Source organism: Alosa sapidissima, chromosome 22 (genome assembly GCF_018492685.1).
Source record: "Alosa sapidissima isolate fAloSap1 chromosome 22, fAloSap1.pri, whole genome shotgun sequence".
NCBI lineage: Eukaryota > Metazoa > Chordata > Actinopteri > Clupeiformes > Clupeidae > Alosa > Alosa sapidissima.
In genome coordinates this window covers 27,617,635-27,634,928 of record NC_055978.1, presented here as the reverse complement: position 1 = coordinate 27,634,928, position 17,294 = coordinate 27,617,635, and the positions used below count along the sequence as shown (strand labels likewise).

Genomic DNA, 17,294 nt, shown 5'->3' with positions numbered 1-17,294 from the left:
TCTCTCTCGCTCTCTCTCCCTCTCTCTCTCTCTCACACACACACTCTCCCTCCCTCCTCCCCTCTTTTCTCTCTCTCTGTCTCTCTTTCTCTTCCCTGTGTCTACTCTGTTTTCCTATACTCAGAGCATCTGTCTGAGTAGCAATGCTGATGGAGGAACAGAGAACAAACAATGTCACCAACAGACAGAAACAGAAAGTGAAAAAGCAAACTGCATCAAATCAGTTGCATTTACTAATGACAGAATACACCTCAACAAGACGCACGCACGGTGTCTGGTATCGCTTGTCCACCATCTTTGTCTCTGACCAGCATTGACGTCTCCCTGAACAAGCACAAAGAGGTGTTTGTTTGATTTTTCAACACGGTTAACTGTTAGCTTTCCTGCACTGTCACCAGTTTGTCTAAAAGCTCTAAAACACTCTATTAGCAGATCCAAAAGGCTTGGCGTGTGTGTGTGTGTGCACTTGATGTTCTGATTACTCTTTCAAAACACATGGTGTCCTCGATGCAAAACCAAACCAAAGCGAAGGGGTTATGAAAGTGTGTGTTTGCGTGCATGTGTTTGTGTGCAAATGTGTGTAAGTGAATGAGGGTGTTGCTATGGCAAACGGCTATGGTGGATTAGCCATTACTGCCATGCAAAATCTCTCATGAAAACACCTTGTCACTGTGTGGGTGCATTTCAGCATAGGCAAAGTCCAAGTCTTTCTCATCAGTTTCACATGTTTGTCAGACGCCAATCACAGATGGGCTGGAGAGGTGGCATGACAGTGAACAGAGCCCCTCAGGGATGAACAGACGGTGTACTGTCTCCAGCTTTTATGAACTCCAATATGAACCTGATATGTGCTGATCCACACCCTAAAAACCAGGTGCACCTAAGTCTGTGTGAGTGTGTGTTTGTGTGATATGTGATACAGAGGGGTAAATTGAGATGTTTTAATGTTCTATCAGACCCGCATGTCCTTGCTTTGGCAATGAGAGACAGGCGGGGGCTAGAAAGTAGAGTTGGCATGAAAGACCCATATCCCATTTCAGCGTAGCACATTTGGTTCTGACTTCCTCTAAAGGAAGACGAAAAAAGCTGTGCTGTCACTATCTCTTTCAGTTCCATGTCACACAAAGGTCCCAGACTACAGACATCAAGAGATCAGGTGATTGAAGTTCCCTTGGCTCTTTTAGGCATTCTCCAAATTGGGTCTGATTTGCTCAACTCATTTTCTTGCCAAACAAAGTGAGGGGATTGATATGTCAGGAGAGTTAATTTGGAACTATTGTAGATACTGCCTTGAAGGGAGCACGACAACGCATGCCAAGAATGAAGATTTGAGGAAGTGATTTACAAAGATCTAAAAAACACATCAAGCCTTCAGGAAGGCCATCACATCACTTAACTGGAGATCTCAGTTCTTTGTTGGTGGAGAGCTCTGCAGCAAAGCTGTGGAAAACTCTTGTCAGCTGCAATTAACACTTTCTCCAAGGAGCACTTTGAGATCAACAGGGAGGATAGTGATGCAGCATAGAGGAACAGGACATGCTCCAAAATGTCCTGTTCCAGTGCTGTGAGGAAACTATCTTACACACACCTCCCACTTTAATGCAAATGCATTTTCCCCCATTGCCCCAAAAGGCAGAAAAATATGCAATGATCGTGGAGGGGAGATATTTTGAGCAGATGGGGGATAAAAAGAGCTTTTGTACAGATTCTGCTGGCAATGGAAAAACGCTTCCACGTGAACCGTGGTTAACCTCTGACCCAGGGAACACACTGGACACCTCTGTGGTCCTCGACGCATAATTTAAAACATTATGTAAATTCAGGGTCCCTATAAATCAGTCACAGAGACGAAACACGTGATCCATGCTCAAGGACCTCCATGGGCCCTGGGGCCCCTTGAGAGGCCCAGGCAGCGATTATGCCACAGACCCTTTCAATTAAACCCCCAAATAGCTGTTGCTAAGGACGTGTTTTTCCACCATTGGGATAAGGCACACGTAAACAATTCGCTCCACATATTGTTTCCATCGCAAAACGCTCTTGTTTTTGAGACCAGACTGCAGAGGAGGGGGCCACCCTCTTTGAAAGTGTCTGTTCTGTGGAATTACGTCTCTGGGAACAGTCGTTAGACAGGCTCATCTTCTAGAGGAGCCTACAGTCATCAAGGCAGCTATCACACATCTGGCTGGACCACACAAACACAAGCACTATTCAACTACAGGTGGTGCATGACTCCTAGGCCTAGAGAAGTTTCCGTGTTGGGGTTAAACACCACTGTGTTGCGAACAAAGTGTGTATGCATGTGTGTGTGTGTGTGTGTGCATGCGTGAGTTTGTGTGTAAGTAGGCATCGTTTCCAGGAATGGGCATGTATTGTTTATAAGGATGTGTTGTGTGAAATGAATAGTGTTCTGAGGAAACCCTAACTCCAGGGGTCAAGCGTGGTGACAGCACTGTGGACCAGCCGCCCTCACACCTTCTGAGTCAAACTCACTCTCTCTTTAATGGAGCGAATACAGCTACGCAGATTACATCGATGTCAAGGAATGTGCAGATCATTTCAGTTCTGCTCTGCAGAGGTTAAGAGATGCAACATGCCATTTCTACCTAAAAACATTAGTCAACAGCCAAGAACTGCCACTGATTTGTTGATTATACTCCCACTTGAGACGTCAGAGGGATATTTTTAGAGGAACATATATTGTTCATTGTCACAAGAAACGCATACACACATAAGTCACCTTTAAGATTCGTTGGCATGACAGACTTCAGTAGGGTGGAGTGCAGGCCGTGGCGGGATGATATAGATAGATAGATAGATAGATACTTTATTGATCCCCAGGGGAAATTCAAGGTCTCAGCAGCATACATACAACACAAACACATTCTTTAACAGCAGAAAGAGTAATTAAAGTATATAATATAAAAACACAACTAAGCAGCAAGGACAGTAGAAGATAAAGAATATGCTAAATAAAATACAAATTATACTAACACTTAATACAATATATAAAAATATACTAAAATACAAATTACAAAATTACAAATTATACTAACACTTAATCTAAATCAATTCTAAAAACAGTATCCACATAGTGGTGATTAATAAATCAGAGGCGCTTGCAATGACTGAGGCAGGGACTGAGCCTGTGATTCTCTCTCTGTGCTATATATGGTTTATCTTCAAGGATACAGTGATAACCTTTTCCTTTCTGTCCTCCTCCTTTCCTCCCCTCCTCTTCCTCTTCCTACCTCCTGTTTGGAAAGCCGTATCCAGGTGGTTGGGTGTGGGAGCCAGTTCTGACCAAATCAATATCACCCACTGACAGGAAATTCTGGTATACACATATCTTTTTATCATTTCATCAAGGATGGTCCATTATGAATCATGTGTATGATAAAAAAGCCATTGTAAAAGAGGACTGTTCAATTTTCCTTCAAATTCAAACTCACTAGTTGCCATTTGTTTCCAGTTGTCTGGCTGAACCCGCAAAAATAATATTGGTATCTTAGAAATGGACAGTCTGAGTCACTATCTCAGTGCTAGGTCACAGGACAGGCACACAACATGTGTGAGAGGATCAGTCAGTGGAGAGGTTTTAGGATGTGTTGACAAGGTGGATAGCATATTTCCAAGTATAGCGAAGTATAATTTTGGGTGTGAGCTTTTTTTGTATATAAAATGTTATTTGATATATCAATTGTCAATTTAGGAAGTCATTGCTGGAATGCACCAAAATCACGCTAAGCATGCTATGAATACAATACACATAAGTGTTGTGTGCTTAGACATGTGGTGACACTGGTGAGTGAGGCCTCAGCCCAAACCAACTGGCATTGGGATTGAGTTCAAAAGATGTTCCTAAAATCATCATAAGGGCACATCACATCATAAGGGCTGAGCTGTGGTCATAGGATGTGAATGAGCAATGTGTAAAGTCATGTGGGACAGCACATTAAGCTGTTAAAACACAATCTAGAAACCCAGCACAGCTGCAAATGTGGTTTCCATAAGTGGAAGGGAATCCATCAGTCCATATGGCACTGATGAATTGAAAAGGACCTCCAGAGGCCATTTTTCAGAGAAAAGGGGCCAGACAGAGAGAGAAAGAGAGAATGCACACACATAAAATAACATGACATGCCTGACATTCCTAACAACCCACTGGTGCAGGAGGACACCTCACTAGAGAGGCAAAACAAAAAGCGCAGGTGGGTCAAAATAAGTAATGCCATCTTTACACAGTCATCGACTGATTGCCTATTATGACTACAGTGACTTATTAACAACACAAAGATAGATGTTTTAGGGCTGTAAAGTTGCCTTATCATGGTCTACTGTGTGTGTATGTGTCATATGTATGATTACCGTGAATGTATGTGTGTGCGTGTGTATCTGTTTATGCACATGTGGGCATATGGAATGGGTTAACATGGCCCCTGGAGTGGAGGCAAACATATGCAACAAATTGGTCATCCTAGGCCCTACGGTTCTCAAGATATTCACAGAAAACTCTGTTGGTGTACAAGTCACTAAATGTACACATAAATTAATTTATTGTATGGCCCCCCATGAACGAAGTCCATGACACTTGGCATGCATTCGGAGGGTGTCATAATGATCCTACAGTACACTTTCAATTTTGTGCAGTTTTGACCCTGTCAGCCAGAGATACAGTATATTGTGATTACCTAATTTTTGCTTTTTCATTTTTAACTAGGTGGCGCTACACATGAAATGAATGGTTATGGGATGGGTTGACATGGCCCTTTAAGACCAACATACAAAAAAAAGGTGGTCCTCCTCCTAATTACTCATGCGAAAAAAAAGGAAAAAAAACAGATGAAAAAAAAAACTCTGACTAAACCTACATGACCACCGGTCATAATAAATGTAGCTACCCTCACATCCTTAAAGTGACAGGCACTCAATTACACCTAAAAAAGTTGTGCTATTGCACACCTCCTGGGGACGAGTGCGTCAGAGTAGGACCACAGGGTCACCAATGTCAAAGAAAGTAGGAAGCTACCGCACACGGTCTTCATTTGCAATTGTACTGGTTTTTATTGCAACGTTTCGGTCAGATGACCATCATCAGGCAATTTTTTCAGCAAATCAATTACACCTACACACCACCAATACATAGCCTAATGACATTAAATAGAAGTGTAGCCTAATAGTTTAAAAATCAATATCAAATATTGAAATTACTAAATACTTAGTTGGCTATTAGTAATTACGCAGGTCACAGAATATGAATTATTAAAAATATATTAACTTAAAATGAGTTCCAAAATATATGAATGTATTGAAACATATGACACAACGCTTTGTAAGATAGATTGATGTCACATTCCTGATTGGTTTGCCAAGACTTCAGTCATCTACTGAGTAGGTGAACCCCAAATTCTGATTGGACTGTTATGTATAGGAAATAGTAGGACCATTGACCCATTCGTGAGGATAAAGGGTGGAACACAGCCACTCCAGTCTCAGATTTTGCGCAGGTCTCAAATTTGGGTTAAATATTCTGCAGAATATTAAAGGGACACCAGGCAAGCCTGCTTTTTCTCTACGAAACTCCCCCTCCCTCGGTTTGAAGCTCTTTTCCTTTTCTTTGCGTCTTCCGTCAAGGGTTTTCGCTGCTTCTTCGCCGGCTCTGCCATTATACACGTTTGCAACAATCTCTAGCGTTTTGTTAGCCTGCCTCTGTGCTGTAGACTGATACTGCTTCGGTCAGCGGGTAGGATACACCAAACTTGCAAGTGGGATATTCTTCCTACAGGCAGTAGGGGCGGGCGAGAGAGCCTTCATTCGCCCCGTAATGAGTAATTTAACCATATACCGACTTACGAAGATGATTAATTAACACGAAAACGTTGCCTGGTGTCCCTTTAAGGTTTTAAAGGTAATAGGCTACTGCTTTGTGAATTACCCCAGCCAAAGCATTTCTTCATTTAGCTACAAATAAAGCATTAAGGATGATCAGTGTGATTTTGGTGATTTTACTACCCTTAGTTGCCCTAAAAAAAAAAAAATTCCCAACACTATACTGTACTATTCCATCAGACTTTAGCTTTCACTGAGACAAGCATAACATTAACCATTTAAAACATAAACACAAATATTTGATTATCTGAATAGTTGGCTGATTTGATTAGTTCATTTATCAATATGATTTTTTATCCTTGCACAGGTTGTGTGTTTGACAGAGTGCCGGTGGACGACCGCAATAGTGTGTACTGCCCTCTGGTGGTGATATAGCACACTGGCCTCTCTGTCAAGAGATGCCCTCTCTCAACATACAGCCAGACAGTAACTGGTTTTATGCATTGAAAGATGTAATAAAAGCAATTTATAACTGCCGCATTAACACCTCAACATGCATTTACTTTTGCTACCAGAATGCTGTCGTCCATTATCCTTTACATAATTAGTATACATATGCATAATTTAGCTTCTTCATTCACAATCTACCAAGGTTTAGATATGGATCAGCAATAGCAATTGCACACACCAAACACAGCCACTTCTTTAGAGCGGAAAGTGTAAAACTGAGGCACTTGTAAACTTCACTGAGAAATCAATACTTGGTCTAGTAAACAGTTTCTGTCAATATGTTCCATCATGAATGTGCCGGAGTAATACCCTGGAAATCCAGAGTTCTCGTGAGAGCACAGAGATTCTAGATTATCAGGGTCTGGATTTTCCAGGCTACCTGAGTAACACAATCCTACTTACTGGGCTAAATCCTCCCCATTGGCTTTCACAGGCCATACATCTGAACATAAAAATAGCACATCTGAAAAATGAGCCAACCATTGGGAAAATATATTCAGCCACAGCAATTATCTTGAACTAAAACTATCATAACTCACGCACTAGGAGAGTTTCTCAGCAAAGAACTTCAGAGTACCTCCATCAGCTCCTCCGGATCTTCATGATCTCAGGGTCTATCCACAGCTCTAGTCACTGCTTGTTAGAACAGTAAACAAATCAGTACAGTGGAACACGCGCAGGTCTTTCATTTCTTTAGTCTGATCTAACACTCCCTTACACAGCAGCAAAGGAATGCCAGATCTTAACCTAATTTCAGTTGTGTCACATGACATCAGGAATCCACTGGCGTCTCAGGGGAACTGAAACGCACTTGTTTTTCGCTCTAGGTGATCTTTTTCATTGGTCAAGCCGGCTGAAAATCAGCCTTGGTCAGAAACTGACCATCACAACCAGTCATCTTGCATTGCTGAAAATGAAGGACAGATCGCCAGAGAAGGAGGCGTGTCCTTACAGAGGGTAATCATGGATGAATGTATTTCTTTGTGACAACACCTGGAAAAACCCAATACGACAAAACAAACAACAGCACAAGCAGGTCAAATTTATTTTTTCAAGAGGGTGGTTTTTCTGTCAAGGTTGTACAACTTTGTGGACAAAGTTAGGAATGTGTTCAGTAGAAAAAAAAAATGTACATCCAGCATAAAGGCAGCAGCCATCTACATGTGGAAATCAACAGTAGCAGAGACGCTGGCCAGCAGGAGCCAACCTTTCCACACGCTGTCTTTGGTACAAATAGACCTGAGCATTCACTTGGATCTGTGTTTACATACAGGCTTCCATAACGGAGGGGTGAGTGAACAAGGAAGAGACACACAATGAAGTAACAGCACCTCAACTTGAATGTTGACAGCAAAACAAAACTATAATGGAATGATGCGTGACAAATGAGGAAACAAAATCTGAAAACAAAGCAAATTCCCCCCAAGAGAGACCCCACACCTCCCCCAAGAGAGACCCCACACCTCCCCCAATAGAGACCCCACACCTCCCCCAATAGCATGGCATGACCCTGAGTGTGTGCGTATGTGTCTATTTTGTGGTCTGGGGAGGTTGGCATCAGGAAACACGTTTATAATCACTTCCTCCTCTTGCGCGGGCTGCGGTCAGAGTCCTGTGGTCTCTCCTCGGAGTTGTCCTTCTTGCCCTTGTTCTTGTCGGTGACAGGCTGGGGCTCTTTGCCCTTCTTGCCCCTCGGCTCCGGAGGGACGCCTTTGGACTTCTGGCCAATCATGGACTTGACCAGACAGACGGAGGCCACGGTGGCCAGCAGGGCCAGCAGCACCAGGGGCCCCGAGAGAGGGCTGACCTGGTCCCGGACCAACGCCAGGGCCTGGCCCACGGGGGAGTCCGACATGGCCCGGACAGGGTGCTTCTCCTGCAGCAAACACATATTTACAAGTCAAGTTTACAGTTGAGGACAGGTTAAGGGTTTGTTTGTTTAATTTAAGGCCATTTCCGTAACTAAGGCTATTTAATGGCCAGAGCACTGTGTTATAGAGACTTAAATATGTTTCTTAAAATCTATGCTAATAAGATATTCTAAAACCTTCAAAGGTGGGACCTTACTAAAAACAAAACATCAGCTATAGAATTTTGATGATAAAATTGTTGTCTTTTGGTTTTCAAGGCAGGGCAACAGATCAAAATATGTCTCACTGACAGGGGCGTTTTGTAAAATTGGCATTTGAGGACAGGTTAAGGGTTTCTTGAGAACAGGTCACAAACACACCCATTTAAGTGGAAAGGTTTACATTACAAACATTTAGACTCCACATTTAGTAGGGTAGGATAGATGCTAATGGCTGTATCACTGTTATCCATCATCCAGGAATGTCTCCAGATGCAGAAAGCAGTTTAAACAAATAATTTTAGTCTTAACTGTACCAACAAATAATAGAACTGCTGGTAACGTTAAACAAAACGAAGGGTACGATGAATGCCTGTGCTATGTGTTACTGCAGGCACATCAACTATACCTAGAATAACAAACAGTTGAGTCATGTTTACAGATGTAAGAAGGACAGCAGCAGTTTATCCTCTGTGGATGGAATGTTACCTTCAGCCCATGGCTGCGGAGCATGCTCTCCAGCACGGGATCTCCCAGACGCACTGCAGGGTAGAACTCCTGCACAAAGTGCCTCCTCCACCACTGCTGCGGCTGGGAACTAATGGAAACAAACTGTTACGACATGCCTCTCTCCCAGCAACTGGACAGGCTCCAACTGTTTGGGCTTTTGGGTAGCTCTAACCAAGATCTGGCCAAAACAGGAGCATCATTCCAGAATGTACTGTTATTTTAAAGTTGTAAGGTAATCTGAAATAATTATATTACAGTAATTATGAATACATATATTCATTTATAGAGTACTTTTTTACAGTTATTTAGGATCATCATTTTTTTCACTACATTTTCATATCACCGTGCATTTTTTTCTTCTTAGTTAAAGGAAAGAGGGCATGCCACAAAAAACAAAGAGGGCATGCCACAAAAAACAAAGAGGGCATGCCACAAAAAACAGAGGGACATGCCAAAAAAATCTAAGAGGGGCCTCTGTTTTTTGTGGCATGTCCCTCTTTGTTTTTTTTTGGATCCTAATTATGCATTTTTTCTTCTAAATAATAAAAAAAAAACATATTAAAACAAAGGAACAAAACCAAAGAGGCCATGGCAATCTCCTCCATGACTCACCCATCCTGTGAGTCTTCCGTGAACCAGTACTTATAGAGGCCCGCTCTGATGAACGTGGGGGGAGTCTGGCTGAAGGGGTACTGAGCATCATCTGTCTGGACCAGTCGCACCACTGAAAAAAGGCAGATGCAACGCCATGACTCTCCCACTTCCAACCACAGGAGGGCAGTACATTTCAACCTGGTGACTTATTAATCGATGTTTACCGTCTCTTTTGCCCTGTAGGAGCCGCTGCACCAAGCCTGTGAACCAGTGGCTGTCCTCCTGCGCCCCGTGGGCAGCCTCCCACAGCTGCCAGTCCAGCCGTGGCTGATAAGGAGTCATCAGAGGAGGGGCTCTGCTCTCCTTACCTGGCTTATACATAAACTCAATCTCCTACATGAAGCAGAGAGAACCGACACCACCTCAGTCAGCTAGAGGAGCATCATGCTGTTCAGAATGGGAATCTCTGAACAGCACTCTTTGAACCCTTTTTGATTTATGAACTGAATGACCAGAACTAACTAGAGATTATTGTTATGAATTTTGATTCTCCACATACTCTTCACTATGAATGGGAAAAGAATGTTAAAATAAATCCAGCAATGCTTTTGTCTTACCGTCCATTTGTGCTGGTCCATACTGCCCTCAATAACAATTTCTGGTCTTCCATCCTCCGTGAGGGAGTTGTGGTCGATGCCATAGGCACCTACCAACCCATAGGGTTCCACCATGTTATATGCTTTCCTCACCTCTGGTAAAATCTTACTGCTGGAGACATTCTCCATAGCTGTGTATGGAACCTATTATCAATCAAAAAGATAAAGTATCCTTTGACAATTGCAAAAATATCCAATATCCAATCCAAATTCTGAAAATATGCCAAGTCAAATATGCCTGCATCACTGGCTACCTACCAGAGTTAGTGCAAAGATGCCAGCAGCCAGTGCAGTGAAGACAGCCCACTGGATGAGAGCCCAGAGCTTGGACAGAACACCTCGAGCACACACACACCTGTGATGGCCAAATCAGTTACTAACAGCAGGTGGGCCACAGGCACAGGGGCCCTGATTTGTGTGTTTGTGCAAACAGAGTAAAATATGTGACATCTGAGAAAAATGGGCCTAATCGAGAGGAGGAACACATCTTTCTGGCATTAAACATAACAAAAATAATCATAATCATCATCATCAGATGGCAAAGTCATGGATGTCACCTGATAGACTTACCCGAGCATAGCAGCAACCACCTCCCAAGTAAGGGACAAAACTCCTACCCAGATACTGGGCACTGTGACCAATTTCAGCACATCAGCAAACTGCTGCTGTGTAAACTCTGCAGGGTCAATAACATACAAGTTAAAATCACTTCTATAGATAGTCACCACACCAATGGAGCCATGTACTCTGATAACGTAAGAGTATTATGAATAAAAAAAAAAATATGGAGGCATAGAAGAAAGATTTCTATGAATATTAATATATGCAGGTCATCTCACTTGTTTTTGAGGTCACAATCTTCTGCTCCCAATCGATCCGCAGCTGGAACAACTCCACAGCACTGTATATGATTAGGGCAAACACTCCCAACTCCAATAACAGTGAAATGAGAGAGCCAATGGACTGCATCCAAGCTGGAATGAAAATCAACCAAACAGGACAGGGTAAGAACAAGTACATGACTAAGGCCAACAAATTACTCCTGACAACGTGATACCAAACATGCGATGTCATGCATTGGTGAGAAACTATGGTGAGTTCTCCCCCAAACTGTTTTAAATTGCCCTTTTCAGGCACTGTATCATTTCTGGACTGCCATAGTTCAAATGCTCCATCTTAACGGGTAAACAAACTGCAGAGCTCCTTCATCTACCGGACTCCCACTCATTCCTGCTCAAGGTCGGAGCAGAGCCTGGCACTTTCCGTCTCATCATCAAGAGGGGCTTGGAAAGCAGTAGTAGAAGTGTGGGGAAAAACGGAGGATGTCTGCAGCATGAAAAACTAGTTTTCTGTTGATGGTCTTTGGGATTGTGAGGCAGTGTGCAAAGAACACTTATCTCTTTAAAAGCATTCAAAAGACACTAAATAAGAGAAGTTACCGTGAACTTGGTCTGTGGTGGATGTAAAATGTACTGTAAAGCATGCAATGGGCCACCATGTTGCGTTTAATAGAGGACACTACTGTACGTGTAGAGCAATGAGAGGTCATCGCAGCACTGCACTACTGGGAGGTCATACTTTTGCTCTTCTTCTTCTTCTTGGGGCCCTGCCCAGAGCTGACATGCTCGTCGTCCAGCAGAGAGAAGCACAATGCAATGGTCAACAGGCTCATGGCGCTCAGGTTCCCCGTCAACAAGCTGCCCAGCTGAAGCAGCACCTGCATAGGGCACAGAGAGAAACACACACTCAAACACAGGTCCATGCACAACACTACACAGGTCCATGCACAACACTCAAACACAGGTCCATGCACAACACTGAACTCATTCAGCCAGTCATATATAGACCATTTCTGCAAAAGATGCTTCAGAAATTACATTAAAAATGCTAAAAAAAACATTCAAAAAAAGTTCAGTGTAAATTGACCCATAATCCTGTTGATCCAGCTCATCACATGCAGCCCATAGGAAAAAGAATGAGACAATTTGGGACAACATGGGCCAAGTTATGGACAGGCAGCTTAAAGCAGACCCATGGGCCAAGTTATAGACAGGCAGCTTAAAGCAGACCCATGGGCCAAGTTATGGACAGGCAGCTTAAAGCAGATCCATGGGCCAAGTTATGGACAGGCAACTTAAAGCAGATCCATGGGCCAAGTTATAGACAGGCAGCTTAAAGCAGACCCATGGGCCAAGTTATGGACAGGCAGCTTAAAGCAGACCCATGGGCCAAGTTATAGACAGGCAGCTTAAAGCAGACCCATGGGCCAAGTTATGGACAGGCAGCTTAAAGCAGATCCATGGGCCAAGTTATGGACAGGCAACTTAAAGCAGATCCATGGGCCAAGTTATGGACAGGCAGCTTAAAGCAGACCCATGGGGGTCTCATTCTTTTTCCGATGGGCTGCATGTGGTGAGCTTATACAACAAGGCTATGGGTCAATTTACACTTTAACATGTTTAAGTAACCCACAAAACATACTGGTAAGAAAAAAAAAAATATTTCTTAATGTTCAGTTGGAGTGCAACACGTTCATTAGCCCAATAAAAACACATTGACACATACGAAGTGTCTGAATTGGAGCGCAGCAGACCTGGAGGTAGAAAGCGGAGAGCCGCAGGCAGCGGATGGGGGCAAAGAAGAGGAACGGCACCACAAGCTGGGCCTCCAGCAGCAGCACCACACCCAGCCTGAGCAGCCAGGCGGGCAGCTGGTGGCAGTACCAGGCCAGCAGGGTCGGGCTGCCCTGGGACTCAAAGACATGGGACAGAGCTACAGCACAACACACACACACACAGGCAAACAAGGACAACAGCATTAGCTACACAGAAACATTAACTTTGGGCTCACTTATTCCATTTTCAATTTAAGAGTTTCTACATTTACGACTGAGAAATGAACGCATCTGAAAACTGTTCAAGTAGGCTTTTTGAATGTTGCCATGCAGTGGGCCAATAGGTATATGAATCAAATCAAATGATTAAGAATTATGATTTGCAAAGTATGATTTAGGATACACTCGCCAAAACCTATAGATTGTTTATTAGAACATCTCATCTCAAATGTGATCAGTGGTTTCCTCTAATCCTACTGTGTGCTGTTCATGTACGGATGTTAGTTCAGTGCTGAGTGAATTGACGCTGCTCTGACCTGAGAGGCTCCACCACTCGGAGCCTCCTCTGGCCAGCTTCGCCACTCCAGCACCAAACGTGACCCTGAAGAGCAGCCACCGCGTCAGCCAGAAGGTCACGGGGTCGTGGAGCCTCAGGGAAGAGCCGCCACACAGAAAAGGAGCCACGATGACCGCCAAGAAGCCTGCCTCTAAGAGCAACGAGTCCCTACGCAGAGAGGACCAGAACACTGACAGTTAGACTCGGCCAATAGACGTGTGATGCTAGTCCATAGTCCTGTTCAGATACAAGATGCTACATATTATAGTACATGGAAATAACACCGCTGGTTTAAATGATTCCAAACCTTCCTTCTTGTTCACACCCTTATTTCATTCCTAAAAATAGATCTTATCACATTCCCACGTGACAGATAGTCAACATTCCTCCTGAGTGTAACTTTATAGAGTGATGAAAAGAACTCAAGGGCTAGACTGCCATTTTAACACAGCCTTCTCTCATTCTCATGGAAGTCTCTCACTCATAGTTATCATTAATATGTCTTGACTTTTGGATGGAGGAAACAGAAATCTACCTCTGAATCTGAAACTTGAACTACCTCGGCACTTAAAGTAAACAAAAATAAACTGCACTTTGGTTGGAGTGTACTTCAACAGCCTGTTCTATTTGTGTTTCACAAAACCTATTTAAAGTAATTATATGCATATTAATGTGTTTCTATATTAAATCATAAAAATGTAGCTGCAGAGTAAAGCTCATGGAGCTTCAAAGTAATTACTGAAGTTAAACTATTTTAAGTTTCAGATAACTTAAAATGGGGATGCCAAGTGCTCTGAAACTTATCAATATCTGGTGTCATTACTTCAATATGACCAATGATACACTTTTAAGTGAATCTCTGCATATCACATACTGCTAGTGCACTGGATGCTTTTTCTAACTCACCACTGACTTTGAAGGAAGTCTTGACCAACCTGCCAAAAACAATAAAAATGTGAGTTTAAACATGTAATATGCATAACTGGGTAAGATTTTCAAACTTTCAAAATTAACTGGTGACAGTGATACTCCCACAAATGCAAACCCTCAAACATCCTTATCATCTGAACAATTCCATTTTCAAAGCCAAAGACCTATCTGAAATTAATAAATGACTTGTCTCGAGTTGTTAACTAAGAGAAGATTAACTTGAAGAGAAGATTTATGTTAGCAATTATCTTGTAAAAAAACCTCTTCCTCTGGTGTCTTTTAACATTACTACCACTAGGGGGAAGTGTTGCCTAAAGCATCTTTAATTAAGTGTAAACTCTCAGCAAACATGCAAAGCAGAAGGACTGCACAATTTAAATAACAGACAATACAGTGGAGGTTTTCCCGCCATTACTTCTCTGGAGCATGTAAAGGATTGTCTTACTTTTATGATAAATATTAGCTGCCAAGTTTGGGGTTGGAGGCTTTGTTCCAGTGGCAGTAGAACCCACATAAATCATCCAAACAAGATGTAGGCTATCTGTGCTTGCTAAATATCCTATAGTTAATATCTTTGAACATGGAAAACATAAGCTATTGTCTCACAGCGTAAACACACCTGACAAAGGGAAAAGTAGAGTGCCCACAGACACAGAAAGACCAGGCTGTTCCTCAGAGAGCTCAGCAGGACGGCGGCCAGGGCCAGCAGCACTCCTAGCAGGCACACCAGCTCCATGGCCTGCTGGGGGTTGAGCCCTAGCTGGGGCCCCAGGACCAGCAGCGTAGGGAAAGCTTGCAGCTGGTCCAGCACGGGCCGGTCACTCTGGGGCACCACCAAGCGCACCGGAACAATGCCCTCGTTCCCATACAGACCTGCAGCAAAGACAAAGAACACAGAGATTCCAGTGTACGTGAATGCGGTGTTCAGTGAAACATCCTATAATATAGCCTCTGTGTGTGTGTGTGTGTGTGTGTGTACACTGTGGATGAGGGTCAGAGGTGAGGTTCATTCAGACAGAAATCAGGTGTCAGACATATTCGTCTCACAAACATGACACATATTGAGCATCTAAAAATGTGGGTGTGTCAGATGTGTATCTTGTGCTTGGTTTAACACACAACATAGTCAGACAATGTGACGATCAGAATGTATGATGACTGCGGTTTGGCTGTTACAAGCCAATGAGGTTGCAGATGGTAGCCACAAGGTCAACATAGCTTTAGGCAGGTAACTATATTTAGAAAGGGCACATTAACTACAATTTCAATCTCAAGAATGAACACTAAAAGAGCACCCATCCTGAAACTGTGAAACTGCCAGACAGATGGAGCTTATTATTAACATTCATTCTATAGGCACATACTGCAAGATGCACAAAGTAAATCAAGATTCCAAGTCATTAAGCAACAGTTGCACTTCCACATTTCTGGAGCACATGCCATGACAAGTGTGCCAGTTTGCTTACAGTGTGGTGAGTAGTATAACAAGTTCTGTATTGTGCCCAATCCAAAGTGTGAGTCATCCAGGGACCATCTAACGAACACGGCAGAGTTAACACAGTCTTACAACTGGAAAAAGTGAGCGACAATGTCGACACATTCCCCAAAGATTTATCAACTCCACCCTTTGCCTCTATCTGATACAAACGTATAATACAAAACGAATAATAAAAAAGTAGATTATTCATCATACAAGAGGAGTTGGAACCACTTTCAGCAGCTCAAATTTGTTGGGGGAAAAAGATCAAGGGAAAAACAACTTTGTGCAGTGATGACGGGCCGTTACCAGTGCGCGCCACTCAGCACTAACTGGCATGCGTCCCGGGGAACCGCATGCACACGTAGCGCAAAGATCGGCATCACCGGACAGATACCGTAGTAACTTGCTGAAGGAACGCATGCCTTAAAAGAGCATCTTATAGAACTCAGCTGTGTCTTTCATTCAACATCATAGTCTATATTGTGTGCCAAGTGTCATTCTCTCCATTCTCTGTCAACTCTTTTTGCGACAGTGCCAAATTCTAAAGTTAAAAATCTCTCTCTTCTCGTCCATTTGTGACACATTGTTGCACTGCGTTTAAACCATTTCGACATTCATATCTACTACGAGCACGGAGCCTTAACAAACAGTGTAGCTCGATATCTGATGTTTCTTCCGCAAAAATTCATTGTTCAACAACTCCGTGGCACATGACCAGTGGAGAACCCCAAATTCCCTGATGGAGACCAATCGAGTCCAGCGGCCTAATTGACAAAATATGGAGATTGGCAATACTGTCGAAATATGCTGTAATTGGCGTGAAATGGCTTATCTAAATCACACATGTTATTTTTTGCTGTAAGCTGGTAGCCTACGGCACGGGCAACACCCAGATCGGGAAAAATATATAATGCCCGGTGACTCAATGAAACCGCTGCTAATCAAGTGCTCTCCCTTCAAACAGACACGGCCTGAAACAAATACGCAACACTTCAGTAATTATCAATACGTTAGAACGTGCCACTGTAAGTCACTTTTGATGGACTTACCTGGAATTTGGACGTAAAGAGATGCGAATGCAAACAAGTATATGGTTGCCACACTCCGCAAGAACATGCCTCGCGGAAGCCCAATTTCACCCATTTCTGCTAAAGTCACACTATTTCACGCTGGAATTATGTGCGCTGAATATTGGAATTGGGCCCTCCGAGTTTGCGTGAAAAACTAAAGTTTTCCAGCATGGACAGAATGAAGGCGGAGTTTGCACTTGTCGCACATGCGTGAAGTGCCTTAACCGCCGAAAAAGAAAGTGTGTAGCCACTGCACAATACTGTAAACCAGATCAATTCAGTGATTTCGGTAAAGATTTCAACTTTCAAATGGGTATTTTACATCAGATTTTAATTGACGATTTAAGTGCTTAAAGGGCGATAACTGGTGAGATTTCCGAAGGCCATTCTACACGTCTTGCTTGACAGCTGGTAGGTATAGACGAAGGGAGGTCATCTGAGGTTAAATGTCCTGGTGCTTTTGCCTCCTGCTGCAGC

The 17,294-nt window shown here is 43.1% G+C and overlaps 1 protein-coding gene across 1 annotated transcript; it reads right to left on the bottom strand.

The window, feature by feature from the left end:
- Window positions 1-7,361: 7,361 nt before the first annotated feature.
- Window positions 7,362-17,015, bottom strand: lmf2b (lipase maturation factor 2b). Its single transcript, XM_042079131.1, has 15 exons — window positions 16,797-17,015; window positions 14,887-15,140; window positions 14,244-14,272; window positions 13,318-13,505; window positions 12,761-12,939; window positions 11,746-11,884; window positions 11,007-11,141; window positions 10,738-10,843; window positions 10,426-10,522; window positions 10,129-10,311; window positions 9,736-9,904; window positions 9,530-9,641; window positions 8,897-9,005; window positions 7,826-8,215; window positions 7,362-7,779 (listed from the first exon to the last, which is right to left on the bottom strand). Exons 1-14 carry the CDS (start codon window positions 16,888-16,890, stop codon window positions 7,916-7,918), a joined length of 2,094 nt encoding a protein of 697 aa, XP_041935065.1. The 5' UTR covers window positions 16,891-17,015; the 3' UTR covers window positions 7,362-7,779; window positions 7,826-7,915.
- Window positions 17,016-17,294: the final 279 nt, after the last annotated feature.

What these genes read in the sequence shown, in the direction of transcription:
- lmf2b (XM_042079131.1), bottom strand. Translation starts at nt 16,890, where the DNA reads ATGGGTGAAATTGGGCTTCCGCGAGGCATGTTCTTGCGGAGTGTGGCA. An exon ending in TCTTTACGTCCAAATTCCAG is followed by an intron (nt 15,141 to 16,796) that starts GTAAGTCCATCA and finishes TCTTTGCTGCAG; the next exon opens with GTCTGTATGGGAACGAGGGC. An exon ending in TGGACCAGCACAAATGGACG is followed by an intron (nt 9,905 to 10,128) that starts GTAAGACAAAAG and finishes TGCTTCATGTAG; the next exon opens with GAGATTGAGTTTATGTATAA.